At 42.4% G+C, this 21,888-nt stretch overlaps 1 protein-coding gene across 18 annotated transcripts; it reads left to right on the top strand.

Annotated features, from left to right (window-relative positions):
- Positions 1 to 713: 713 nt before the first annotated feature.
- On the top strand, positions 714 to 21,077 carry LOC135552977 (phosphatidylinositol-binding clathrin assembly protein-like). Of its 18 annotated transcripts, none has more exons than XM_064984964.1 (24): positions 714 to 1,642; positions 7,167 to 7,309; positions 7,583 to 7,658; positions 7,819 to 7,921; positions 8,334 to 8,427; positions 8,672 to 8,783; positions 9,017 to 9,123; positions 9,316 to 9,357; positions 10,156 to 10,167; positions 10,753 to 10,838; positions 11,186 to 11,309; positions 13,114 to 13,247; positions 13,517 to 13,617; positions 13,782 to 13,937; positions 14,475 to 14,558; positions 14,921 to 15,016; positions 15,188 to 15,292; positions 15,372 to 15,485; positions 15,683 to 15,713; positions 15,830 to 15,929; positions 16,605 to 16,667; positions 18,615 to 18,722; positions 19,088 to 19,192; positions 19,665 to 21,077. In XM_064984964.1, exons 1-23 carry the CDS (start codon positions 1,513 to 1,515, stop codon positions 19,178 to 19,180), a joined length of 2,214 nt encoding a protein of 737 aa, XP_064841036.1. In that variant the 5' UTR covers positions 714 to 1,512; the 3' UTR covers positions 19,181 to 19,192; positions 19,665 to 21,077. The 18 variants fall into 18 exon arrangements, with proteins under 18 accessions (XP_064841036.1, XP_064841033.1, XP_064841034.1 ...); XM_064984961.1 differs by having other exon boundaries at positions 7,804 to 7,921; positions 9,319 to 9,357; XM_064984962.1 differs by having other exon boundaries at positions 7,804 to 7,921; positions 13,120 to 13,247.
- The last annotated feature ends 811 nt before the right edge of the window (positions 21,078 to 21,888 follow it).

The following is a 21,888-nucleotide window of genomic DNA, read 5'->3' as shown; positions in this document are numbered from 1 at the left end:
TAAAACTTGGGTATGTGAGATATGCGGTGAGACCGTATGTACAGAAGCCGCTGCAGTGCTACAATTATAAAAAGTTTGGACACGTGGCAAGTGTTTGTCGAAGGAATAAATATGTAGTAGTTGAAGAGTAAGATATTGTAATTGTGATGGTTATCATGTTCCCAGAGTGCCTTGCATGGATGAAGGAGGTCGCAGCAGTTAGGATCAGGGCCATCCAGCAGGTCTTCTATGTGGAGGAAGTGAAAATAGCTGAAGGAGTGAGTAGAGAGGAGATGGTAGTGGATGTCCCACAGTCTGCAGTGAATGCCATGCAGGAGAAGGATCCTGACACACTAATTGTGAAGAAGGTGGACTTTGTTTTATTGCAATAGTCAAACTAATAAAAAATCAAAAGAAGCTGGACATCATTGTGAAGGCGGCAAATAGATTTCTGGATCTCCAGGACTTTAGAGACGAAATGTTACAGGGGGTACTGAATAAAGAGGTTCCCCTCTCAGGTTCCTGAGCCTGTGTAGGGATCTGAATAGTGCAGTTTTTGGTTTGGTTTGAAATTCAGGGTAGTAGCGTTGGTTCGTGTTTTTATTTTCGGTATATGGTATGAATTTGTTCATCCAAAACAGATTTTGTTTTTGGGGTATTTTTACTACCCCGTACAGTAGGTGGCGGCAATACACCTTATGAGTGTAGTCTGCCAGTTAACCTCAAAGAAGAAGAAGAAGAAGAAGAAGAAGAAGAAGAAGAACCCAGCCAGTGTAGCCTAGGCCTAATCAACACTAAAGCTTCAATAGCAGCCTGCAGGGAGTGGGACTTGGACAAATGTGTTGCAAGAAAGAAAGAAAAAAAAACTGTGGGCATATGCCCAGTTTACCATGAGAAATTTGAAAATATTATGAAATTATTGCAGAATATTGATTTAGGCCTAATTGCTGTGGTCTGGCATATTAATTTCCCACCAAGACCACAATCAGTTGTGGACACCTGCACAGAATAAAATGTTATGGATTATGGATGTAAAATCTGATTCTAGGTCGGCATGCTTCGTATAACGTCATACATCCTAACCTTTCTGAGAGCAGAGCAGGCCCGCCATTTCCCTGAATGCTTCTAGTCCTTTAAACACAGCAGGAGTGTCAATACGAAGACAGGAGACACACAGGGATCCAGTGAGCGAGAGATTGGGATGAGAGATGGGCAGAGAATGAGTCAGCGAGAGAACCCACCAAATCTACCGCCGCATCTTTATTTATGAAATCTATTTGATCAATGGCGTCAGTTGGATCAACATAAGACTGAAATAGTCAAGCTTTGGATACGTTGTTTGAATTTCTTTGTATCATTTTTCTTCCGCCTCGTCGTCCTGTCTTTTTCTTTGTTTTCCCCCTTTCTTTATTTTATTTTTAAATAGGCGGTGGACAGGAGGTGTCAACCGTGGAGATTATATCATTCAATTAATTTGGAACTTTATAAACATATTGTGATTTTTCAAATTCTTTGTTGCATCAATAAACGAAGATGTCGGGGCAGAGCATTACTGACAGGATAACTGCAGCCCAGCACAGTGTAACTGGATCTGCTGTGTCGAAAACAGTATGCAAGGCCACCACACATGAAATAATGGGCCCGAAAAAGAAACATTTGGATTGTAAGTATCGAATTAATCAAGTGTTTCTAATATAATATGTCATTCTTCATTAAAACCCGTCAGAGTTCTGCATTTCTTGAATTATGGCAATGGTTACACAAGGCCCAAAGGCTGAATGGATAGGCTAATGTTATTGCTATTTCCTGTCAAACTGTATCAAGGATAACGTTATAATGTAGAAAAACGAGATCGCACAATGAGAATTCTCGTAACATTATTTAACTGGACGTTAACAACAGTACTTTTAATATTAGATATATTTTGTATAGTTTCAGGGTATTCCTATTCATCATTAACATTACTGTCAAATTGCAAGCTTTCTAGCCGTCTGTATAGCGGTTTAATTCATTTCGCATAGCTTTAGGCTCCCTGGTCTAAACAGTTATCATGTAATTATCAGTCGGTGTATCTTATCTTACAATTGACCAGTTCTCCATGATACAGTACATAAACGTTTTGGCTATACAAAAATGCCCCCGAAAATATATGTTCCAGGGAGTAAATTCATTAGGTCTATTTGATATATTTACCATAGGAAAGGGTATAACAAACACCTTTGAACAGCTCAGAGGTAGAAACTACCTTGTTCATATTTCACAGTAGGCCTAGAGGAAGTATCAAGGATAATGCTTTCAGTCCAATATGCAAAGTGTATTCCATATTATTATCATTACTAGGTGTGTCTGTCACTGCTGAGGGAAACGCATGTACAGTGCCTTTTGATAGTATTCATACCTCTTGACTTATTCCACATTTTGTTGTGTGACAGCCTGAATTCAAAACTGATTAAATAAATAAAAAATCTTACCCATCTACACACAACACCCCATTTTAGCAAATGTATTAAATGAAGTACAGAAATCGAATTTACATATGTATTCACATTTCACACCCCTAAGTCCAATACATGTTAGAATTACATTTGGCAGCATTTACTGTGTTTACGTTTGCTGTGAGTCTTTCTGTGTCAGTCTCCAAGAGCTTTGCACACCTGCATTGACCAATATTTGCATTTTATTCTCCTTTTAAAATTCTTCAAGCTCTGTCAAGTTGGTTGTTGGTAATTGCCTGACAGACATTTTTCCAAGTCTTGCTATAGATTTTCAAGCCATTTTAAGTCAACTGTTACTAGGCCACTCAGGAGCATTCAATGTTGTCTTGGTAAGCAACTCAAGTGTATATTTGGCCTTGTTTTTTAGGTTATTGCCCTGCTGGAAGGTTAATATTTCTCTCCCAGTGTCTGTTGGAAAGGTTTTCCTATAGGATTCTGCCTGTGTTCTTTTCCATGTACTTTTATCCTAAACTCCCTAGTCCTTGCCAATGACAAGCATACCCATAACATGGTGCAGCCACCACCGTGCTTGAAAATATAAAGAGTGGTACTCAGTGATGTTTGGGGCAAATCCAACTCACCACATAACTCTTTGTATTCAGGACATAACATGAATTTCTTTGCCACAAGTTTGTGTAGAATAATAGTGAAGACATCAAAACTATGAAATAACACATATGGAATCATGTAGTAACCAAAAAAGTGTTAAACAAAATCATTTGAGATTCTTCAAACGAGCCACCCTTTGCGTTGATGACAGCATTGCATTATCTTTGCCTTCTCTCATGAATGCATTTCAATTAATAGGTGTGTCATGTTAAAAGTTGATTTGTGGAATTTCTTTCCTTAATGCATTTTAGCCAATGTGTTGTGATGAGGTAGAGGTGGTATACAGAAGATAGCCCTAGTTTGTAAAAGACCAAGTCCATATTATGGCAAGAACAGGTCAAATAAGCAAAGATAAACGACAGTCCATCATTACTTTAAGGCGTAAAATGTCTGCCTTCTGCTCCGGCACCATCTTACATGAAGGTCAGTCAGTGGAAAATTTCAAGAACTTTGAAAGTTTCTTCAAGTGCAGTCGCAAAAACCATCAAGTGCTATGATGAAACTGGTTCTCATGAGGACCGAAGGTACCTCTGCTGCAGAGGATAAGTTCACTAGAGTAACCAGCCTCAGAAATTGCAGCCCAAATAAATATTTCATAAGTAACAGACCCATCTCAACATCAACTGTTCCGAGGAGACTGTTTGAATCAGGCCTTTGTGGTAGTATTGCTGCAAAGAAACCTCTACTAAAGGATACCAATAAGGAGAAGAGACTTGCTTGGGCTAAGAAACACGAGCAATTGACATTAGACCGGTGGAAATCTGTCCTTTGGTCTGATGAGTCCAAATTTGACATTTTTGGTTCCAACCGCCATGGCTTTGTGAGAGACGGAGTAGGTGAACAGATGATCTCTGCATGTGTGGTTCCCACCATAAAGCATGGAAGAGATGGTGTGGGGGTGCTTTGCTGGTGACACTGTCTGTGATTTATTTAGAATTCAAGGCACACTTAACCGGCATGCCTACCACAACATTCTGCAGCGATACGCCATCCCATCTGGTTTGTGCTTAGTGGGACTATAATTTATTTTTCAACGGGACAATGCCCCAACACATCTCCAGGCTGTGTAAGGGCTATTTGACCAAGAAGGAAAGTGATGGAGTGCTGCATCAGATGACCTGGCCTCCACAATCACCCTGCCTCAACCCAATTGAGATGGTTTGGGATGAGTTAGACCGCAGAGTGAAGGAAAAGCAGGCAACAAGTGCTCAGTATATGTGGGAACTGCTTCAAGACTGTTGGAAAAGCATTCCAGGTGAAGCTGGTTGAGAGAATGCCAAGAATGTGGAAAAGCTGTCATCAAGGCAAAAATAAAAATCAAATAGAGCTATCTTCTGTATACCACCCCTACTTTCTCACAACACAACTGACTGGCTCAAACACATTAAGGAGGAAATAAATTCCACAGATCAACTTTTAGCAAGGCACATCCTGTTAATTGAAATGTATTCCAGGTGACAACCTCATGAAGCTGGTTGAGAGAATGCGAAGAGTGTGCAATGCTGTCATCAAGGCAAAGGGTGGCTACTTTGAAAAATCTCAAATAAAATATATTTTTTTCATTTATTTTTTTATTTCACCTTTATTTAACCAGGTAGGCTAGTTGAGAACAAGTTCTCATTTACAACTGCGACTTGGCCAAGATAAAGCATAGCAGTGTGAACAGACAACAACACAGAGTTACACATGAAGTAAACAATAAATAAGTCAATAACATAGTAGGGAAAAAAAGAGTCTATACATTGTGTGCAAAAGGCATGAGGAGGTAGGCGAATAATTACAATTTTGCAGATTAACACTGGAGTGATAAATGATCAGATGGTCATGTGCAGGTAGAGATACTGGTGTGCAAAAGAGCAGAAAAGTAAATAAATAAAAACAGTATGGGGATGAGGTAGGTAAATTGGGTGGGCTATTTACCGATGGACTATGTACAGCTGCAGCGATCAGTTAGCTGCTCAGATAGCAGATGTTTAAAGTTGGTGAGGGGGATAAAAGTCTATTTGGATTTGTTGAACACTTTTTTTTTTGCAGTTACTACATAATTCCATATGTGTTATTTCATAGTTTTGATGTCTTCACTATTATTCTATAAAATAGTAAACATAAAGGAAAAACTCTTGAATGAGTAGGTGTCCAAACTTTTGACTGGTACTGCATATTTAACCCTGACGGCAACATCAGACCTTTTTTTAATCTGTGTGACCATCCTCAGAAACGCTACTCGTCACAAAGCAGAGCACCTGCCACTGCAAAAGTAACAGTGAATGCAATAAATGTCCATTAATTAATTCCAACTATAATTCATTTAATTATATGTGATTAAGTCTCAAGGATTTTGTATCTCTTCTGCAAGCAGGTTATGGATAATAGGTTACCTTTCATATGTCATTGTTATCATGATTATAGGAGCATATTGCATGACACACAGGTACAATGACATGGAGGTTGCTGGTTCAGACCCCAACTGAAGAATGTAGTAGACTAGCTACATATTGTATTGCTTTTCCTAGGTTCCTTTTGCAGACATTGACCTCTGGAACAACTGGAAAACTGTGTGATCTGAAAGTGCCCACTTCTAATCACATTTGAATCTATGGACTATCTATGCTAAAGTTGTGAATTGATTCAGCCAGCCAGCCTGTTGTTTCACACCTGTTAGTTCAGCTTAGGCCTACAGTACTCTCCTGAGGTACAGGAGTCATTATATGACAGGATGAGTGAAAGTTGGCTCAGAAGTCTGTTGGCTCACCCAAACCCGATCAGCCATCCAATGTGAAATATAGTGCGTTCGGAATGTATTCAATTTTTTCAAATTTTGTTACGTTACAGCCTTATTCTAAAATTGATTAAATATTTTTTTTTTCTCATCAATCTACACATAATAGCCCATAAAGACAAAGTGAAAACAGGTTTTTAGATATTACAATTTAAAACTTTTTATTTTTTTATTTGCATAAGTATTCAGGCCCTTTCCTATCATCAATGCGAACTCCGGTGAATATTTAGCAGGCTGTCTAGTGTCTATAACATGACAGCACTGTCATCCCCCACCCCAGTCCCAGTCTTCCCTGGATAATCAACTAGCCATGCTAACTGCTGCTCTGGAAGGTTATGCTGTCCTACTTAGACCCCCCCTCCTTTGAAAACATGTGAATATAGGCCAGAAAGCCAGGCCTGGTTATTATACTGTCAATCTGTTCATCACTCAGTCTAACTCTGAATAGGAATGGGCAGACTGCACAGGTTTGACTGGCATCCCCCAATCTCTACATCCGGGCTCTCCAACCCTGTTCCTGGAAAGCTTCTGTCCTGTAGGTTTTCAATCCGACCCTAATCTAGCGCACCTGAGTCTAATAATTAGTTTCCACTTCACAATAACAGCACTTACAGTTGACCGGGGCAGCAATTTGACGAACTGACTTGTTGGGAAGGTGGCATCCTATGACGGTGCCACATTGAAAGTCACTGAGCACTTCAGTAAGGCCATTCTACTGCCAATGTCTTTTCTATGGAGATTTCATATCTTTGTGCTTGATTTTAAACATCTGTCAGCAACGGGTGTGGCTGAAATAGCCAAATCCACTCATTTGAAGGGGTGTCCACACACCTTTGTATCTATAGTGTATTTGACCAAAAATATATTGTTTGATTTAGAGATGGTGACTTATTCATCAGGCTTTCATCTATTGAACTTCAGTAGACCCTCTTGAGGAATTACCGTGCCAAAAAAGAGAGGCAGCCTGTAGTACCGTAGCATAGTAATTAAGTGTCTTGAGTGTAGTTAGGCAATTAGCCAGACCTTGAATTAAAGCTAATTGAATGAGATTGCAGCTGAGGGCAGAGTGCCTGAGTCCCTGTTTACACAGATTTCCAAAACATTGTCATTCATAGATTATTAACTAACTTTACCCCAAAGTTCAACTCCCCCATAGGGGAAATGCCTTGTATCCACAGTTGTTTTAACCTCTACTGGCCAGTGGCCGTAAGTCACTACTTGACATCAATTATCCATGGTCTTCCTAGACATCAAGCTATCACTAACATTCTCTCCCTCTCTGTCTGTCTCTCTCACATCTTTAGACCTGATCCATTGCACCAATGAGATGAATGTGAACATTCCCCAGCTGGCTGACTCACTGTTTGAGAGGACCACCAGCACGAGCTGGGTGGTGGTCTTCAAGTCGCTCATCGCCACACACCACCTTATGGTCTACGGTAATGAGGTGAGCTGGGCTTACAATCACCACTCAATGAAACATTGTCTATGGCTACATTCATCACTCATTCCGTTATTTGCTGTAATATACAGTATATTATATCTATAACGGCAATGCTATGGTGTTGAAGTTTTCAGGTCACAGACAATACGACAATCAATTGCAGGCGATTTTAATAAACATCTGGAAATTACTTTGGTACTCCAGTCCTATTCTATTTCTGTAGATCAATGAAAATGTAAGAACATGTATTGATACCGCTCTTTTTCTTTGATACAGCGTTTTGTGCAGTACTTGGCTTCAAGGAACACATTATTCAACCTCAGTAATTTTTTGGACAAAAGTGGTTTACAAGGTAAAGTATGAGGCCTTGGCTCTCAAATGCTTTTCTCAAACTCATCCTTAACTGTTACAGTGACAAATACTTATAAGAGGAAACAATATAACTTGATTCTCAAGTAGGTTTTCATGACAAATGTAAGATTTATATCACTTCTCAGGTCTCTCTCTCCCAGGCTACGATATGTCCACATTTATCCGGAGGTACAGTCGATATCTGAATGAAAAGGCTGTGTCATACAGACAGGTTGCCTTTGACTTCACTAAAGTAAAGCGAGGGTAAGAAATTCCCAAAGTATAACAGAAGAAAGTGGTGTGTTTGTTTTTGGCTGACCCGAATGTATGTCAATGGAGTTCAAAGGCTCAAACAATTTCTTACAATAAACACTTTCCCCTTACAGAGCCGCTAGCTGGTGTAAAAAAAAAAACAATACTTAAAATATTTGACAGCTCAAATATTTAGTTAAGAAGATTCCTGTCAATTTTAACAACAGAATGTCATCATTTTTTCAACATTTTCAAAGCTTTTTATATCCCATCAAGTAATCACAGTATTTTTGTAACTCTGGGAACGATTTGTTAACATGCAGTAGAAATTGACTGGCTGCGGCTAGTCTCACTGATTCCCTCCCTCTCTGTCCTTTGTGCTTCTAATATCTATCTAACACTACACATACACCCATCTCAACAGGGTGGATGGGGTGATGAGGACCATGAATACAGAGAAGCTACTGAAGACCATCCCTATCATACAAAGCCAGATGGACGCCCTCCTCGACTTCAATGTGAGTCTGAGGCCAACCTCCTCAGAACCGTGCTGCTCATGTACTGTAATATGAGAGGGTTCCTGGGGCTAACATATTGTCAGGCATACTGATTACTGAATGGACAGTGCTGAAACCAGAGATGGATACAGGCTATTTTCCCCCTCACTGACCTGCTCTTTTATTGTTTGTCAGCGATGCCAAAGTCATGTGTTAAAAGGGCAACTTATGGCTTATGTGAAACTGAATGATGTGTCTTCTTCAGGTTAATGCCAATGAGCTAACAAACGGAGTGATCAATGCAGGGTTCATGCTCCTCTTCAAAGATTCCATTAGGCTTTTCGCTGCATATAACGAAGGCATCATCAACCTGCTGGGTAAAACATCAACTCCAACTTGGTTTACTCCACTATTTTTTGATCAATACTCTTTTAAAATGTTTAGTCTGGAGAAGTGCTTTGTAGATCCTTGTACTGTAGATTTTTTGATATGTACAGAACTAAATTGTACTAATGGAGACTAAATTCTCTACAGAGTTTATCCCTAGTGTGTGTAAAGATTTTCAGCGCTAATACCCGCTGTTATTTTTAATTGTCATTTTTTTCCACAGAGAAGTACTTTGACATGAAGAAAACCCAGTGTAAAGAGGGCCTGGATATCTACAAGAAGTTCCTGACCCGAATGACCCGAATCTCAGAGTTCCTTAAAGTGGCAGAGGTGATTTCTTCTTCACCTGCTTTGAGTTTGATGCTATTCATTCATTCAATACCATTCATTAAAGGGGAAAACCTCTTGATATATTTACATTTTTGTGAGAAAATTATGGTGGCAGAAATTGGATAGTGGTAGAAAAAACAAACATTTTAATTTAGAAACACCACTATAACTTTGCACATAATCATTTGACAGCAGGTGGGGATTGATCGAGGAGACATTCCAGACCTTTCCCAGGTAAGACTTTACACTCCAATCTGAATGATGGATTTACTTCTGCTGGTATAACCTATTAGACACATTCTCTGCACAAAACACCAACACACCAAACTTACTCTATCCGTTTGTCTACGGAAAAGACAGTTAGATTCATACTGTCTCCATCTCTCTCTCTCTCTGGCTCTCACTTTCTCTCCCTTATTTCTTGCTATCACTTTCTATTTTCTTCTCTCATTCTGTATTCTCTTTGTGTGTCTCTCTATCTCAGTATTAACTCATCTTATTTAATCAGCTCTGTTGTCCCTCCACACTATTTACTCCACCCTGCACACGTCTCCCAGAGATAAGGCACTGCTCAGTGCATGAAGTCCTCTAGCGCATGTTGCCAATTGAGGCATATTTCTCACTTTTTCTTCTTCTTCCCCTCTTGATTAGGCTCTATCTACAGTAAATAAAGGTGTTAAGCTGTTAAGAGTCCAAACTGACTGTACCTTACAGTACTTCAGATTTCACACAATGTACAGGAAATTGAATAGATGGCCCCCCACACCTGTTGTGCTACAGTCAGTCTTTGCAGTGACACTGGTTATATTACAGTATTTCCATGGGAAATCCCTCCTCGACCAAGGATCATACTTTTCCTTGAAAGTACAATTACACTAATTGTGTGTTATGTCCCCTATTGTATGTTTTATGAGGCACCTGCAACAGTGTTATACCCTTCAAATACATTATAGTTACAGTTCAATATAGATATTGATCTCTGACCATCACCACCTTTATATTCTGTATTTCCCCTTATCTTTCCACCTTTAGTTCACGGTTTGTGTAAGTATTCTCATCTCACTCTTCTTCTGTGTCTGTGACTTGCTTTGGTGTTGTCTTTGCATGCCTCTACTCTGACTTTGTATCTCATTGATATTGTGTTTTATAGGAGTGAAACAAATTGTATACACAGTTCTCTTTGTCACATAGCCCATCCAACATACTGCCCAGGTGTGCTTAGACATTACCAATTCAACACCACATACTGTAGGATTTTGAAAGTGCCGTGTCATCTACACACATTTCAAAATCACTCATCCAATGTGGCTTTCAGCTGAAGTCTTGAGTTAGTATTTGTCCCATATTGAGGAGCTAAACACTTCCCAGTAAACCAAGTGCTAGCTAGAATCCATTGACTAAGGTATAGTGGTATATGGGACAGTATAGTTAGGGACCTGAGTTTTTCCTCACCACATGACATGACCAGTTAAACGTTTTCAGAAAATGTTGTCAGGAAAAAGCTAGTGTATGCACAGTACAGTAACCAGGTTGCCCATCACTGCCTTAGATGGTTGTTTTTGTACAGTACTGTCTAACTGTATGTTTCTAACCCTGGCCTATACTAACTGCTGTTCTCCATTACAACAGGCTCCCAGTAGCCTCCTGGAAGCTCTGGAGCAGCACCTGGCCTCTCTAGAGGGGAAGAAAGTCAAAGACTCCACTGCTGCCAGCAGGTATGTACAGGATGGGCTACGTCCCAAATGGCACCCTATTCTCTACATAGTGCACTACAATTGAACAGAGCCCTATGGGCCCTGGTCAAAAGTAGTGCATAGGAAACAGGGTGCCATTTGGGACGTATCCTACATCTCACACTGGAGTGTCTTTGGCACTGAGTCCACTACTCCCCCTGCAGGTAGCCTAGAAGTGGCTGCCGGTATAATAACTGATTTGCTTTGTGCACCAAGCTCTTAAGCCAATATTGGTTAAATTATTATTGATGGTAATGGTTCTTGATGTTTTCAGCCAGGGTTGCTGTAGTATTCTGCCGAGGGGTGTTTACTGTTATGTGTTGTTTCAGGGCTAGTACTCTATCCAACGCAGTGTCCTCGCTGGCCAGTACAGGGATGTCTTTTACTAAAGTAGACGAGCGGGAGAAGCAGGCGGCTCTGGAGGAGGAACAGGCCCGTCTCAAAGCACTGAAGGTACAGCCGTCATGATGCGTGGATCACAACATGAATTTGACGAGAATGGATATGGTTTTGTGTTGCCTGTCCCATCTACATGTGAAGGACACTGATATGTTGCAGTATGCAGACAATGATTTGAACAATTCAAAGCCTTGTTTGGTCGATCCAGTATGGCCTACATACAGTATCATTTAAAAGTTTGGATACACCTACTCATTCAAGGGTTTTTCTTTATTTTCACTATTTTCTACATTCTAGAATAGTGAAGACATCAAAACTATGGAAGAACACATGGAATCATGTGGTAACCAAAAAAGGGTTAAACAAATATATTTCAGATTTGAAATTCTTCAAAGTAGCCACCCTTTGCCTTAATGACAGCTTTGTACACTCTTGGCATTATTTTAACCAGTTCATGAGGAAGTCACCTGGAATGCATTTCAATTAACAGGAGTGCCTTGTTAATTTGTGGAATTTCTTTCCTTAATGCATTTTAGCCAATCAGTTCTGTTGTAACAAGGTAGGGGTGGTATACAGAAGATAGACCTATTTGGTAAAATACCAAGTCCAAATTATGGCAAGAACAGCTCAAATAAGCAAAGAGAAACAACAATCCATCATTACTTTAGAAGGTCAGACAATCCGGAACATTTCAAGAACTCTGAAAGTTTCTTCAAGTGCAGTCGCAAAAACCATCAAGCTCTGTGATGAAACTGGCTCTCATGAGGACCTCCACAGGAAAGGAAGACCCAGAGTTACTTCTGCTGCAGAGGATAAGTTCATTAGATAACCAGCTTCAGAAATTGCAGCCCAAATAATGCTTCACAGAGTTCAAGTAACAGACCCATCTCAACATCAACTCTTCGGAGGAGACTGTGTGAACCAGGCTTTCATGGTTGAATTGCTGCAAAGAAACCACTACTAAAGGACACCAATAATAAGAAGAGACTTGCTTGTGCCCAAAAAAACATGAGCAATGGAAATTAGACAGGTGGAAATCTGTCCTTTTGATCTAATGAGTCCAAATTTGAGATTTTTTGTTCCAACTGCCATGTCTTTGTGAGATGTAGAGTAGGTGAACGGATGGTTTCTGCATGTGTGGTTCCCACCGTGAAGCATGGAGGAGGGGGTGTGATGGGGTGGGGGTGCTTTGCTGGTGACACGGTCTGTGATGTATTTAGAATTCAAGGCACAGTTAACCAGCATGGCTACCACAGGATTCTGCAGCGATACGCCATCACATCTAGTTTGCGCTTAGTGGGACTATCATTTCTTTTTCAGCAGGAAAATTACCCAACACACATCCAGGCTGTGTAAGGGCTATTTGACCAAGAAGGAGAGTGATTGAGTGCTGCATCAGATGACCTGGCTTCCATAATCGCCCAACCTCAACCCAAATGAGATGGTTTGGGATGAGTTGGACCGCAGAGTGAAGGAAAAGCAGCCAACAAGTGCACAGTATATGTGGGAACTCCTTCAAGAAAAGCATTCCTCATGAAGCTGGTTGAGAGAATGCCAAGAGTGTGCAAAGCTATCATCAAGGCAAAGGGTGGCTAGTTTGAAGAATCTAAAATATATTCTGATTTGTTTAACACTTTTTTTGGTTACTACATCATTCCATATGTGTTATTTTATAGTTTTGATGCCTTCACTATTATTCTATAATGTAGAAAATAGTAAAAATAAAAACCCTTGAATGAGTAGGTTTGTCCCAACTTTTGACTGGTACTGTACATAACTACAACCATCACCTCCAGTCTACGCTCTACATTCTACATCTGTACAGTGTCTGTATTTGACTTGGACTCTTTCCACCCAGGAACAGAGGCTGAAGGAGCTCTCTAAGAGGCCTTCCTTCGCCACCACAGACACGTCTCCAGTCTCCACCACCGGGGGCACTATCAGCACAGCCCCGGCCATCGACCTCTTCTCCACACCCAGCTGCTCCAATGGGTAAACTTTCACTTATGAGCTGTGAAGCTTACCCACTCATGTGGTTGACCAGAGAGGTTAGCGTGGATTATTTAGAAGTTGCTGATAACCACTGATATTTCTTTGTCCTCCTAGTGGTTAAGTTTAGGATTTAGAGGGCTCTTATTCTAGATCTGTGGTTCGAGGGAACCTATACCTCAATACGTCTGTGTGTATCTGGTAATTCTAATGTTCAGCTACATTCCCAGTGTTGATTCAAGTATTGCATCACTGCTGTCTTCTCTCCTCAGTGCTCTGAAGATGGAGAGTGACCTGTTTGACATTCAGCAGACCTTTAACCCTTCAGTGCAGGCCAGTTGTACAGGGCTTCCTGTGGCCACAGCATGGGCAGGTAGGAGAAACCGCCACCACTTCAGGACCCCTCTATTGTCTGCTGTCTTCTACCATGACCCGTTCTGCATGCTCTCCCTCTCTTCCTGTTGCATCTGACTCTGATATCCTCCTGTTCTTCTCTTCTCTATCTATTCTCTTTCTTTCTCTCTTCTGCCTGCTTAGATCCTTTCACCTCTGCTGAAGCTGGAGATGACTCCATGCCAAACCTTAACCCTTTCCTCTCAAAAGTCGTTGTCGATGCAGCCACTCACTTACCTGTCGTGTCCTCCGACGGTGTTAGCTATTCCTCTAGGACGTCTGGTCATGAAATGTTTGGTGGTAAAGATACTCTTTATTCCTCCTGAAATACCCTTCATGTGTCTCTCTGTGGGACTGTTTGAAGGAAATCTCCCATAAGCCGTACTGTTGTTACTTCTGTCTGTATGTAAATCATCTCATAGCTGTCTAAAGTTACATGTTTGTTGTGTACCTTAAAATGCAAGGCCTCCACATGCCATGTTTCCATTATAGGACTGTTCTAAGGATAGAACCACAAGCTAACACTGTGACGGTGGAGTTACTGGTTATGTTCTTTTGATAGGCTCCCAGTCTAATATGACGCTTCATCCATTGAGGTCTCAAATGTATTTTACAGTCTAGTAAACCCATGTCTAAGTTTATTCTGACCAAGTTGGTTATGTTCAAATGATGGTTTTCCTGCTGCTGATATATATTGTTTCATAATGTATTAAAATAGGCTATTGCTTCTATTAGATTCTGATTTTTCAAACCAATAATTGTATTATTTTCTGTTGTAGTATCCTCTTAATAAGTTGAAATCTGTTTCACTTACCAATATTATTTTTGATTCTCTAGATCGTTATAATCCCTTTACTGACTCAAACTCGTCCGTTTCAACCAATTACAAACGCACAGTGCGGATAGAACACTCCATCTCAGGTACTACGATGGCTCACCATCCCAGCCTATGTTTCCTGAGCCCATAGGCAAACATACGCCCCTCAACCCATATAATGTGTTTAGTGGCCCAATAATAACTATATGGTTAGGGGAGTCTGACGATTTTGAGGAATTTAGTGTCAATAGGATATTTGTATACCTTGTACTCTGCAGTTCCTGTTTTGACTTTGTTAGAATTAGTTTTACTTGTTACCTGTTAGTGTCCCTATACAACTGCTAATTATTTTCTGTTAACTGTCTCCTTACTATCTGTACTGTCAATTTGCCTGCCTTTCTTGCCGTGCCTTGAAATGCCTTCCTTTGCTCTCTTATTCTTCTTGCTCCTCCTTTGACGTTGTCAGACTCCTTCTGTAGTGGTCCAGTGTCCATGGCCCAGCACCTTCCACACCAGGCTCCCTACCCCACTGAGCCCTCTACTGTAGCATGTCTATTCAGAGGTAGAGTACTAGAGAACCTGTAGCTGTACTGTAGCAGGTCTATTCAGAGGTAGAGTACTGGAGAACCTGTAGCTGTACTGTAACAGGTCTGACTTTAACACCAATGGATAATGCTTATCCATCACTGCACCTGCCGTGTTCTGAGCAGCCTCACCTTTGACCTCTTTACAGGGTACTCCACAGCATCACAGGCCCCCCCCCCAGGAGCACTCCAGGTGGATTTCGAGTCAGTCTTTGGAGCCAAAGCTACTGGCGTTAACAACATTGACTCTGATGGTGAGGTGTTGAATATTTTACTGTTTGATGCACATGGTGTTTCACATCCAACCAATGTACACCTCTCTGTCCTCCTTAGACATCCTGAAACCCACCATGATCGGCTCCAATCAGGCCCTGTGCTCCATCAATCAGCTGTCAGACAAACTGGTCGGAGATGACCTGGACTCCTCCCTGGCCAACCTGGTGGGCAGTAAGTGTCACAATGTCACGCTAGGATATTTAATTCAGATTAAAATAGATCAACTCTCATCTTTGCCTGAGTGAATCATGGTGTCTATTGATATTTTGACTCATATGTTAGATCGCAATATGTCACACAGCTATAGCAGTAGAATGAACTGTTTCTGGATGTGTACATCTCACATTTATATTACTATCCTCTTGTAGATCTCGGGATTGGAAATGGCACAACAAAAAAGTAAGTGAGCTGTTCGTGCTCTTCAACATGCTGTGGTCAGTGCTAGATGAAGAACTGTTCTGTATAGCCAGCAGCAGTTAGGAGCCAGTGCTAATATTAGCTGTCTTAATCTACAGTGACATCCACTGGAGCCAGCCTGGGGAGAAGAGGCTGACTGGCGGAAGCAACTGGCAGCCCAAGGCAGCCCCAAACACCACCTGGAACCCCGTCTCCATGGTAATACACACTACACTGGCCTCTTACAGTACTGGTGCTCTTACCTGCCTGTGATGAGTGTTTTAGCTACTGTATCACTCTAGTGTTGGTTTTAGACCAATGTTTTAGACCACTCTAGTGTTGGTTTTAGACCAATGTTAAGAAGTTGTTGTCTTGACTTGACATTGGTCTGCTGGATTATCTGTGAGAGAAGATGTTGTGTTGGTGTGTTTTTTAAATATTTTTAGTAGCTACTATCTTGTCTCATTGCTACAACTCCCATACGGGCCCGGGAGAGATGAAGGTTGAAAGTCATGCGTCCTCCGATACACAACCCAACCAAGCCGCACTTCAATCCGCTTCTTAACACAGCGCGCATCCAACCCGGAAGCCAACCACACCAATGTGTCGGAGGAAACACCTTGCACCTGGCAACCTTGGCTAGCGCGCACTGCGCCGGCGGGGAGTCGCTGGTGCGCGATGAGACAAGAATATCCCTACCGGCCAGGCCCTCCCTAACCCGGACGACGCTAGACCAATTTTGCATCGCCCCACGGACCTCCCGGTCGCGGCCGGTTACGACAGAGCCTGGGTGCGAACCCAGAGTTCCTGATAGCACAGCTGGCACTGCAGTACAGCGCCCTTAACCACTGCGCCACCCGGGAGGCTCTCATTGGTGTGTTTGTGTCTCCACAGACCCCCCCAGTCATGGCCTACCCTGCCACAACACCAACAGGCATGGTGGGGGGATATGGCATGGTCAGTATCTGTCAGATAGATGTCTGGATGCACTGAGGAACATAGCCATGCAGTAGTTAGTACGGAGGGACATAGCCATGCAGTAGTTAGCACCGAGGGACATAGCCATGCAGTAGTTAGCACCGAGGGACATAGCCATGCAGTAGTTAGCACCGAGGGACATAGCCATGCAGTAGTTAGCACCGAGGGACATAGCACCGAGGGACATAGCCATGCAGTAGTTAGCACCGAGGGACATAGCCATGCAGTAGTTAGCACCGAGGGACATAGCCATGCAGTAGTTAGCACCGAGGGACATAGCCATGCAGTAGTTAGCACCGAGGGACATAGCCATGCAGTAGTTAGCACCGAGGGACATAGCCATGCAGTAGTTAGCACCGAGGGACATAGCCATGCAGCAGTTAGCACCGAGGGACATAGCCATGCAGCGGTTAGCACCGAGGGACATAGCCATGCAGCGGTTAGCACTGAGGGACATAGCCATGCAGCGGTTAGCACTGAGGGACATAGCCATGCAGCGGTTAGCACTGAGGGACATAGCACTGAGGGACATGGCCATGCAGTAGCTTGCACCGAGGGACATGGCCATGCAGTAGCTTGCACCGAGGGACATGGCCATGCAGTAGCTTGCACCGAGGGACATGGCCATGCAGTAGCTTGCACCGAGGGACATGGCCATGCAGTAGCTTGCACCGAGGGACATGGCCATGCAGTAGCTTGCACCGAGGGACATGGCCATGCAGTAGCTTGCACCGAGGGACATGGCCATGCAGTAGCTTGCACCGGGGGACATGGCCATGCAGTAGCTTGCACCGAGGGACATGGCCATGCAGTAGCTTGCACCGGGGACATGGCCATGCAGTAGCTTGCACCGGGGGACATGGCCATGCAGTAGCTTGCACCGGGGGACATGGCCATGCAGTAGCTTGCACCGGGGGACATGGCCATGCAGTAGCTTGCACCGGGGGACATGGCCATGCAGTAGCTTGCACCGGGGGACATGGCCATGCAGTAGCTTGCACCGGGGGACATGGCCATGCAGTAGCTTGCACCGGGGGACATGGCCATGCAGTAGCTAGCACCGGGGGACATGGCCATGCAGTAGCTAGCACCGGGGGACATGGCCATGCAGTAGCTAGCACCGGGGGACATGGCCATGCAGTAGCTTGCACCGGGGGACATGGCCATGCAGTAGTTAGCACTCTCCCCCACACATGCAACATGCAGATACAGTCAATGTCATTAAAAAAACTCCTCAAATCACAACTCTTTGAGATTGACTCTTTGAGATCTACCCCACACACACACACACACATACTTTTAATTGATGCATTTTACGCACTGTATTTTATGTAGGCCTACATTTAATCTAAGATGCCCTTGAGTATCTTGAAACGTGTCCGCTAAATAAAATGTATTATTATTTACAGAGGGAATAGCCATACAGCATAGCTAGCAATGAGAACATTATAGCCATGCAGTATAGCTAGCACTGAGAGTTAATAGCCATGCAGTATAGCTAGCACTGAGAGTTAATAGCCATGCAGTATAGCTAGCAATGATAGTTAATAGCCATGCAGTATAGCTAGCACTGAGAACTAATAGCCATGTAGTATAGCTAGCACTGAGAACTAATAGCCATGCAGTATAGCTAGCACTGAGAACTAATAGCCATGCAGTATAGCTAGCACTGAGAACTCATAGCCATGCAGTATAGCTAGCAATGATAGCTAATAGCCATGCAGTACAGCTAGCACTGAGAACTAATAGCCATACAGTATAGCTAGCACTGAGCTAATACCCATACAGTGTAGCTAGCATTGAGAACTAATAGCCATGCAGTAGTAATTGGAGTAACAGTAATAAGTGCTGTACATCCTTCTGTGCTATGCAATCTACTGTAACATGTCTATTATGCCTGATGTTTCTCTATGATATTGTCTTTAGCCACCCCAACAGCTTGGCTCTATGGGTATGATGAACCAACCCAACATGATGTACAACCAGCCCATCATGAGGCCGCCCAACCCCTTCGGCTCTGTTTCCAGTGCCCAGGTGTGTGTTTGTACAATAATCAGACGTGTGTGATGGTAAATGTCTATTGTAGGGTTGTGTGAGTTCAGTGTTCAGGTGTATTCAGTGGTGTATAGTTACAGTATCCGTTCTGTGTGTGTACTACCCCCTGTGAAAACAACAATGTTCCAGTTTACTCTTACCTCCTCAGGAGGAAAGGGACATCTGTCTCATCAGTTTCCTCAAGAGTCCCCAATTATTTTCCCATCTTGGTGAAACTTCTCTTTCACCCTTCATTCCTCTCTTTCATTCAATCTGATCGCTCCCCCTCTCTCTCACTCACACACACTGTCTTCCTCTCTCTGACCTCTGCTCCTCCTGTGTGTTTTTCCCTCTCCCTGAAATAGCCCTCTGCAGCCTCTAGTCCTTCCAGCCAGAGTCCTCTCAGAGCCCCCGGACAGGACCCATTTGCACAGCTCTCTCTCAAGGATTTCTTGTAGAGCGTCTCTTAGGTACAGCATGCTGTGTGCTTGCGGATGTACATGCATGCGCAGCGTTGCTTCACACTAATGCTTCTCTTTCTTTTTTTCTCTTCTCTTACTGTTATCATCTCTTCCTTCATTTGCAAACACACTGCTTCTTCCATCTGATCAACCACTGCTGTTTATTTCCTCTCGCTATATCTCTTGCTCTTTATATGGGCTTGATTAGTTGGTTTGTGTCTTGCTCGCTTAAACAATTGGCAGATGCATTTCAGGATGTTGTTAAACTTCCAATTACACTAACCAGTATGTCTTTGCTAATATAGGTTGCCATTGCTGAAATCGATTCATCAGCTGCATCTTATGTGACAGTTGCTTTTGCTCTGGGGACATTCTGATGCCTTTCCATTGCATTTATTCAGTTGACTATTTCAGCACCACCATGAGCAGGCTGGTAAAACAATTTTATAATAAATCCTTGTATGTTGATTTCCATCCACAGATGCAGTTCATGTAATATGACGTGTCTCAGAAAATGAAGCACTTAGACTGGCAATGAAGACAAAGCTTTGCTGCTAACTCTTCAGAGAAACGTTCACCTTCTCCCCACCCCAAATACAGACATGTCAAGAACACAATGAACAGTGCAATGACTGGAGGAAAACCATGGAAACCATGTCCAACTGACGATGGGAAGAAAATAATTCACCACCCGTTATTCTGTCATTTGTCCAAGACGTCAAGTGATGCTGCTGTTTTTTAAAAGTACCTATAGGGGTTCCTCATCCATTGTATCCTCTGCTATGGGTGCTGAGAAACTTTGATATTATGTATTTGGAAATACTACTGTGGTTGGGTGTAACAGCTTGGTGTTCTAATCTAGTGTGGGAGGGGGAGGGGGGACAAGAAGAAAAAGAGGAGAGGAATCCTTCCATCTCTTGATTCGATCATCAGTGATCCATTTCCTAGTTATTTAACTGTCACTGAGTAGTGATGCTAATGACGTTTACACCTGTTTTAGTTTGTCTTTTTTACTGTGTTTACAGTAGACATTCCCTGTGTGTTGTTTATTTATTTATGATATGGTTTTAATACTGAGGAAGAAAATCTATAGTGTAATCTATAGTACCTGTGGGAGTGCCTCAGCATTTAACATGGATGTTGGATGGTTTCATTGGAGAGGTAGAGAAAATAAAATAGATATTATATAAAATACACCTATAAACGGAATGATAGAGCACTAAATATTCAAGTTTTGTGATAAGAACAGTTTTACTAGGTCAAATCTCATGATCTCCCCTGTGCAAGTGGAGTAGGGGGTTCCAGTATGAGTCAGTAATCTATATAGTCAATTCTGTGCCTAGGGTTTTTTGCAATGGAACAACTTTTCTGTCTAGTTGAAAAACACTTAATCCATGATTCTGAAGCACCACACTGGGGTGGAATCCATTTTGCTTTAAGCTTGGCATGCCATTGACTCACTGACCGTTTAATGGCTGCCTTTACTCTGAATGTGAAAGAATTGCTTTCATGTTGAACATATCTTTCCATGCTACCCGCACCACCTCAGCTCTGACTCCCTGGAAGCCAGACGAGAGTGTGTCGGTGTTGCAGACACTAAACAAGGGTTACAGTTTTGATGTAAATTAGTTGTATAAAGATCCAGTGGAACAGGGTGAGAGAGGGGCACTGTTGATCGGTGCTCTGTGTATATAAAACTGACTGTTCAACGGAGAGGGAAGTGAAAGATGTATGAAATATGAAAGCAATTCAATCAATCTGACTCTACCTACGTTTGATTCAGGATATTTTCTGCGTTTGTCTTGCGTGGATTATATTTTTGTTTATGTAATTAAAATGTGTAGCAGACATTGACAGGTTTTTTTTTTTTAAATAAAGAGCAGCTTCCACAAAGTGATGTTCTTAAACATTTTTATTACAATTTGTTGGTGAATATTGCAACAGTGATGGCATCTTTGGCACTACGGTTAGTATATACACTATATACACACAAGTATGTGGACACCCCTTAAAATTTGTTGTTTTGGCTATTTCAGCCACACCTGTTGCTGACAGGTGTATAAAACTGAGCACCAAGCCATGCAATCTCCGTAGACAAACATTGGCAGTAGAATGGCCTTACTGAAGAGCTCAGTGACTTTCAACATGGCGTTGTTGCTCCGTCAAATATCTGCCCCAGTCAACTGTAAGTGCTGTTATTGTGAGGTGGAAACATCAAGGAGCAACAACGGCTCAGCCGCGAAGTGGCCACACAAGCTCGCAGAATGGGATTGCAGAGTGCAGAAGCGTGCAGCGCGTAAAAATCATCTGTCCTTGGATGCAACTCTCACTACCGAGTTCCAAACTGCCTTTCGAAGCAACGTCAGCAAAATAACTTTGTTGGAAGCCTCATGAAATGGGTTTCCATGGCCGAGCAGCCGCACACAAGCCTAAGATCACTATGTGCAATACCAAGCGTTGTTTGGAGCGGTGTAAAACTCGCCGCCATTGGACTCTGGATCAGTGGATATGTGTTCTCTAGATTGATGAATCACGTTTCCCCATCTGGCAGTAATACTGATGAATCTGGGATGGAGGATGCCAGGAGAATGCTACTTGCCCGAATGCATAGTGCCTACTGTAAAATTTGGTGAAAGAGAAATAATGGTCTGGGGCTGTTTTTCATGGTTCAGGCTAGGCCCCTTAGTTCCAGTGAAGGGAAATCT

This window comes from Oncorhynchus masou, chromosome 13, assembly GCF_036934945.1.
Source record: "Oncorhynchus masou masou isolate Uvic2021 chromosome 13, UVic_Omas_1.1, whole genome shotgun sequence".
Classification (NCBI taxonomy): Eukaryota; Metazoa; Chordata; class Actinopteri; order Salmoniformes; family Salmonidae; genus Oncorhynchus; species Oncorhynchus masou.
The sequence above is the reverse complement of the archived record's forward strand: the minus strand, read 5'-3'. Positions and strand labels throughout refer to the sequence as shown.